This window comes from Martes martes (genome assembly GCF_963455335.1).
Source record: "Martes martes genome assembly, chromosome: X".
Taxonomy (NCBI): Eukaryota; Metazoa; Chordata; class Mammalia; order Carnivora; family Mustelidae; genus Martes; species Martes martes.
Genome location: NC_137897.1, coordinates 110164037 through 110171245, shown reverse-complemented (window position 1 = coordinate 110171245; position 7209 = coordinate 110164037). Strand labels below are relative to the sequence as shown.

At 61.0% G+C, this 7209-nt stretch overlaps 1 protein-coding gene across 1 annotated transcript; it reads left to right on the top strand.

The window, feature by feature from the left end:
* Positions 1-4290: 4290 nt before the first annotated feature.
* SOX3 (SRY-box transcription factor 3) lies at positions 4291-5763 on the top strand (the record flags this gene model as incomplete). The annotated part of the gene is made up of 1 exon (XM_080831332.1): positions 4291-5763. Exon 1 carries the CDS (start codon positions 4426-4428, stop codon positions 5761-5763), a length of 1338 nt encoding a protein of 445 aa, XP_080687458.1. The 5' UTR covers positions 4291-4425.
* Between the last annotated feature and the right edge of the window lie 1446 nt (positions 5764-7209).

The following is a 7209-nucleotide window of genomic DNA, read 5'->3' as shown; positions in this document are numbered from 1 at the left end:
CCAAGGCGATTCCCAGTGTGTCTATAAATTAAAGCTCAGCTAACCAAGTAAATCGAATTCGGAAACTCGCTTTTAAAAAGTTCACCCTCCCTCCCAAAAATTGTTACACCAAAGAGCAAGAGAATAGGGTTGTACTTACTGCCCACAAGAGACTTTTTGGTACCTCCAGGACCATGTCACCACACAACTCGGTAGCTCCCAATAAAATGGCTTTTCAGAAGAGAGCATCAACTAGGTTATGGTTTGCAACCTACCCACCAGCCTGGAATCTTCCGTTCCTTCCCAGACCTGTATGAACAAGTGTTTCATTGGAAGCTGTTGAGCAGGGAGCAGGAGTACTGCGGTTGGGGGAGGAGGAACCAACTGAATGCTTTGAGAACTGGAAGGTGCTGTCTCTTCCATCTCCCTGGAGTGCTTTATAAGAGATGGCTCCGAAACAGACCCCAGCCTCTGATTTCTTCACCAAGGCCCTCAGTCTGGCCTAAATACACGATCTTGGCAAGGAGCCAGAGTATATGATGGTCAAGGGATGTTCTCAAGGAAGAAAGAGGAATTACTGCCTTTGGATAAGGAAACGTTTTTTTCGGCTGGAAAGCAAAGCGTTTCTGAAGGTCGCCGGGATACGTTTTCCCCGCACTTAACTCAAAACCAGATCGCTCTCTGGGCTCTGCTGCCCTTGAAAAAGGCGATTGATTGCTCTACCCTATTGTCAGGCCTCGGCCCCCAGAGCGGGCACCGATGCACACCCACCCCATCCCGAGATGCACGCAAAGGGCATCTCTTCCGAGAGTTGGGTCCTAATCGAACCGGACACCCCGAAAAAGGTCCCCCACGAGCTGAGAAGGAATCAACGTCCCGCCCCCGCCCCCGCCCCCGCCGCCATAATTGGTGGGATAGCCCCTCTCCTACCCTGCTCTACCAGTTGCTCTATGGCACAACTGCCCGAGTATACTTTGCAGGTATGAGGCCCTCCGGACGCCTGATTTCTGCCAAGGCAGGAAACCGGAGGAGGCAACAGTGGGAGTGCACTGTGCACCCGGGGCCCGCCAGGCCAACACGCTAGAGCCCGGGTCCCCCGAGCTTTGCGCTAACCAGCCCTCTAAGGATAAGCACCACTTCTGCCCAGCGGCAAAACCTGCTACCTCTCCTTGAAGGGCTGGGGAGACCTCGAAGCCCCGGAGGGCGGGAAGGGGCGCCTCTAGGTGAAGTTTCCAACCGGAGCCAACAAACGGCGCTGTTGCCACGCCCTGGGTCTTGGGATCCCCAGCTCCAGCCCCAGTCGGAGGGAGCCAGAGCTCTCTTGGGAGGGCAGGGGGGATGGGGAGGGGGTACTTGGCCGGGTTCCCAGCCCGCCATCCGGGGCTCTGTGTGCCGCCACGGGTTCTCGGAGGCCCCAAAGGGCTAGAGAGCTGCCGAACGCTCCCTCTTCTCCGGAAAAGGACGGAAAGAACTGGTCCTGGATCCCGCTGTGCCCCCTTGCTTCCCTCACTCGTTGCAGAGTTCCTGTCAGAGACACGGGTTCTGACTCCGCTGGCTGTCTTGCCTCGCCTAAGCCCCAGTCCGAATGGAGGCCCCTCGGGCTGTGGTACCTGCCGAGACCCTTCTCCCGACCCCTAGCTGAGATCGCGCCGCTCAGCCGGCGTCTGCGCCGGCGCTGCTAGTGGACCAGGAGAACGGGTTTCCTTCCAGCCTTCCCGCACCTGCCCACGCCTGTAATGACCTTGTTCGACTATAGAGATGGTCATTTGGGTTGAGGACGTTTCCTCGGAAACGTTTTGAAGGAAATTCGCCTTGACTCCTGCTTAGGGCTGTGCAGACCACCCCGGAGCCACCAGACACAGAGACCGTTTGAATCGCGGCCTCCGAGGGAATCCAGGACTGTGGGAGACGCTATCTGTCCGGGTGGAACACTGGCAGAGGATGTAACGTGAAAATGAGCTCACCTAAGCCACTGGCTAGTCAAATGACAAACAGCTGGGGGCAGTCACTAGTCCCTTAGATAATCTGCTGCGGGGAGGCGTACAGACCCAGCGCCGCATCCCTCGCCTTGGGAAATATGCAGCCCAGTCGCTGTCACCACAACGGCTTACTTGGGTCCTAAAACTTGGAAAGAATCCTGACATCTGTCAGGCTACTGGACGCCAGGCCGCGCGTCGGTTGGGTAGTTTCCTAAAACGCGCTTCACTTAGCAACAGCCTCGGAGGCCCAGAGAACCCGAGAGGGCATCTGGAGAAAGCGGCAGGCAGGGTTACCGCACATTCACTTATTTGGGAGAAGGTGGGTTTGCCTAGGAAAAATGGACTTTGTCAGCTAGTTCTGCCAGAAAACAAGTGCTGGTGGAGATCGCCAAATCATTCGGTTTTCTGAGACACGTCTTCCAGTCTGTGCCAGCTTAAGTATGCACACCCATGCACGGGCACACGCGCGCGCACACACACACACATGCACACACAAACACACAGAACATAAGATCCATACACAGAACCATTCCAGATAGTTTACTTTAAAACCCTAAATCGTACATCTGTTCAAAGGACTGCAGCCCTTGACTGTAGACATTTGCTTCCTTCTGGCCAGAAAAGCAAGAGAACTTAGACCAGGCGCAACCCAAACTTAAGGGGCTGGTTCAGAGACGCAATATTTCCAGAGGATGATGCCAGCTGGGAGCCAGGATTCTAGTGTCACCGGTCCGCCCACCCCAGAGGGGGCTGGTCTGCTCTATGCCACCCCCCTCCCAAGTCACCACGGTATACTTTTAAATTCGTGCAGGAAAGGGTGGGGGGAGCTCCCAGCATGCAGGTGTCCCAGGATCGCCTGGTTTTTGCATTACCGCTAAGGAGCTAAAAGCCTAGGTTTTTGTATTTTTTTCACACTTCGGATTTACGCTATCCTTTTGATTCCCTATCTTTCCACGAGGCTGGGGGAAGGGGACCACACTGCGCGGACGCCGTATTTCAGTCTCTGCCACTTCTGCCTGGCTCGCTACTCCTTCCCACCGGTCGCCTCGGGCGGCTCCGGGAGTTTCGAACGCTGTGCCACTCGCTCAGGCTGGCAAAGGCGAATGTCCGGGTTCCCTCTACCCGCAGCCCGGGCTCCCGACACACTAGTCTTTGGCAGACAACATGACATGCGGGTGAATGTCCCGCTCCGAGTCTCGAGGCTCTGGCCAGGATGGCTGTAAAACAAAAAAGGAGAAGGATGGAATCCGTTAGCAGAGCCTGCTCCCCGGGGAGGCGGCGCGGCTGCGCAGCGAGAGCAGCGTTCAGTGGTTCTGGCAGGTGCGCGGCCAGTGGAGGGGGCCCGGCGGTCCGCCCCGAGGACGGCCTCGCTCCTCTCCGGCCACCGTCCCCCCGCCCCAACCTCCAAGAAACTTTTCTTTCACTTGGAGAGGCTCCGTGTTGCCATGAAAACGGATTTTCCAAGGGGCCCGACCCTCCCCCTCGGGGGCATCGGACTGGAAAAACCGAAATGGCCAGAGAGCAGAGACAAAAAGGGGCCGCTAAGCGGGGGCCTGGAGCGAGAGAGCCGAGGCCGGTTCACCCCCTCCGCCCCCCACACACTCCCCGCACGACCGCATGTGAGCGCCTCCGCCCGGCCCGGGCAGCAGGCGGCTGACTGCTCGCCTTTACTCAAGCCAGCGGAGAGCGTCACAACCCCAGTGCGCTCCGCGGTTCTGAAGCCTGTCTCCCGCGCCTCGGTCCTGAAGCCTGTCTCCCGCGCCTCGGTCCTGAAGCCTGTCTCCCGCGCCTCGGTCCCTCATCCCGGCTCCATCCTGGGCGCACAGGCCCCCGGCTTCCCGGCAGAGGATCCTGCTGGGACAGCGGTCGATTCCAGGAAGGGCTTCTCGGAGCCGCAACCCGGGGTGCCTCCGTTGCTCCCTGAGTCCCCAAGCTCGCCTGGGTAACTGGCGATGCCCTGTGTCCCTATCGCTGGCAGCAGAAGCGGTCGGAGGACCTCCGCGCAGACGGCTGGATGCTTTGCAGGGTGGCCCCGGTACCAGGCACCGCTCGGTCCTGATGGGACTGCAAAGTTGCTTTCTGAACCCCGAGGGCGCCCCTCTGCCCCCTCCCCCCCAATCCTGCTCGCGCGCCCCCTCCCCCCTCCGTCACTTCCTCGAGTTTCGTTCTTTCAAACTTTTTGAGACCCTAATTGGTGGTCTCTGAGCGGCTCTCTGGGACTCCCGCCTCCTGAATAACTCTCGTCACGTCACCGGGCCCAAGAGGGGCGTGGGGGTGAACGAAAGGGCTCCCCGAACTTTTTTTTCCACTGGGGCCGCACGGGGACTCCGTGATGATTGGCCAGGGAGCATCACTGTGAGCCTGTCAATCACGGAGCCTCCCGGTGGCGAGGGGCGGACCGAGTCCCAACCCCGGGGGATCCGAGCAGGTATATAAGGGACCCGGCGAGCGCCCGGCCAGACTGCGAATGCGGCCAGCTCGAGACAACGCATCAGGTGCGAGTAGCCTGCGGGTTCCTGCCGACTTGGCGCGGAGCACTTTGGCAAGCCTGCCCTTCCCGCCTGACCCGCCGGCCCACCGGCCCCCGAGCACCCCTCCGACGGAGTCCCCGGGCCTTTTCACCGTGGCCGCTCCAGCCCCGGGAGCGCCTTCTCCTCCCGCCACTCTGGCGCACCTACTTCCCGCCCCGGCCATGTACAGCCTGCTGGAGACTGAGCTCAAGAACCCCGTGGGGCCTCCCACCCCTGCGGCGGGCGCAGGCGGCCCCGCAGCCCCCGGTGGCGCAGGCAAGAGCAGCGCGAACGCAGGCAGCGGCGCGAACGCAGGCGGCGGCAGCGGCGGGGGCTCGAGTGGCGGGGGCGGGGGCGGCGACCAGGACCGCGTGAAGCGGCCCATGAACGCCTTCATGGTGTGGTCCCGCGGGCAGCGGCGCAAGATGGCCCTGGAGAACCCCAAGATGCACAACTCCGAGATCAGCAAGCGCCTGGGCGCCGACTGGAAACTGCTGACCGACGCCGAGAAGCGGCCGTTCATCGACGAGGCCAAGCGACTGCGCGCCGTACACATGAAAGAGTACCCGGACTACAAGTACCGGCCGCGCCGCAAGACCAAGACGCTGCTCAAGAAGGACAAGTACTCCCTGCCCGGAGGCCTGCTGCCCCCCGGCGCGGCCGCTGCCGCCGCCGCCGCCGCCGCCGCCGCCGCCGCCAGTAGCCCGGTGGGCGTGGGCCAGCGCCTGGACACGTACACACACGTGAACGGCTGGGCGAACGGCGCGTACTCGCTGGTGCAGGAGCAGCTGGGCTACGCGCAGCCCGCGACCATGAGCAGCCCGCCGCCGCCGCCCGCGCTGCCGCAGATGCACCGCTACGACATGGCCGGCCTGCAGTACAGCCCCATGATGCCGCCCGGCGCCCAGAGCTACATGAACGCCGCCGCCGCCGCCGCCGCCGCCTCGGGCTACGGGGGCATGGCGCCCTCGGCCGCCGCCGCCGCGGCCGCCGCCTACGGGCAGCAGCCCGCCACCGCCGCCGCCGCGGCGGCCGCCGCCGCCGCCATGAGCCTGGGCCCCATGGGCACGGTGGTGAAGACCGAACCCAGCTCGCCGCCGCCCGCCATCACATCGCACTCGCAGCGCGCGTGCCTCGGCGACCTGCGCGACATGATCAGCATGTACCTGCCACCCGGCGGGGACGCGGCCGACGCCGCCTCGCCGCTGCCCGGCGGCCGCCTGCACAGCGTACACCAGCACTACCAGGGCGCCGGGACTGCCGTCAACGGCACGGTGCCGCTGACCCACATCTGAGCGCCCGCCTGCGCGCGCCGCCTCTCCGCCCCCATCCCGCCCCGCACCCCCAAGTTGGGACGCCTTGTTGTTTAGCTTTGCTTGCCTGGGACTGTTGCCTTGTACCGATGATGGGGAGGACAGAAAGTTTTGCTGTAGCTGTCGGGTTTTGTACGAAAGCGAAAAGAAGTCCGGAGCAGCGGAAATGGGACTTTCTAGAGCTCGCCTACCCCTCGCCGCTGCCCCTCCCTCCCCTTTTGTAGGCTGGGAATCGCTGTGATGTTTGCAGAGAAAAAGCAACCCCCCCTCCTCCTCCTCCGCCGCCGCCTCTTCCTCCTCCTCCTCCTCCTCCTCCTGGGTTCCTGGGTTTTTCTGTTGCATTTGAAATTGTTGTCTCGTTAGTTTACTGTTAGCCAAGGAGTGAGTGAATAGGAGAAACGTGCTCTCTCGGGGAGGCTGGCCGGAGAACGGCAACGCCTCCTCCCCTCGTCGCGTTGCGTCGGTTTTCCTTGCGGGTTTTTGGGGGGCTGACCGCGCGGAGTGGCGCGGCAGCTCAGGCCAATGTTAATTTATAGCCAGGTGTGCGTGTGTCTCCCGCCTCGCCGCCCCTGGTAGCGGGACAGCTTCTGTCCAGTCCGCATTTAGGCTGTTGAGTTGGTGATTTCTGCCGTGATCTGTTCGGTATTTCGTCGCGCTAATGTATTTGGATTTCGTTTGGGTGGTGGGGAAGGGGCTATTTTGTTTCAGGTTTTCCAAGGTTTTACTCTTAATTCCTAAATGAGAGATCAATAAATTTTATAACCAACGTAATGGAGTCCTGATAATTTTGCGGGCCTGAAACTCTCCGCGGGTCGGGGAGGGAACTATCACTCGGTATTAAGAGCCATGGTCCCGTCCTGCGGGGGCAGGGGTGGGGGCAGCGAGCGTGATTCGAGAGGGTTTGTGACTCCTGGTCATCCAAAACACTCCAGCTCGCGATCCTTGCTACGGAAACTCCAAGGAGCAAGCGGTTGGTCTTCCGGGAGCGGGTGCGGGCACCCGCTCGCTAAGCCGAACACCCCGCGGCCATGCACTTGTTGATAGCGGGCAGCGCCCGCTGAAGGAGTGTCTGTCGCGGCAGCCACGCGGGGCGGGGAGTGGCTGCCCGCGGCCGCGGAAACCGGCCAGAAGTAGGGGGCACGTTTACCTTTGTGCACTGGGGCGGGAAGACATTTGAGCCGAGCAGAAATATTTACAAAACGAAAACCCTTCGGAAATCTCAATTATCCTATTAAAAATAAATGGTTACAGGGATTCCCGAGCAGGAAGTAAGTGCATTTCAACCGTGGTGGCTGGAGCGGCAGGAGCTTCAACACTAGAACGCCGGGTTTTTAAAAGTGCACCTCACACTTGAAAAGATCTCTAAAACTCCTCCAGCGGCTTTTTCTTTTTGACTTGTCAACCCAGACCACCTATTTGTTTTCCAGA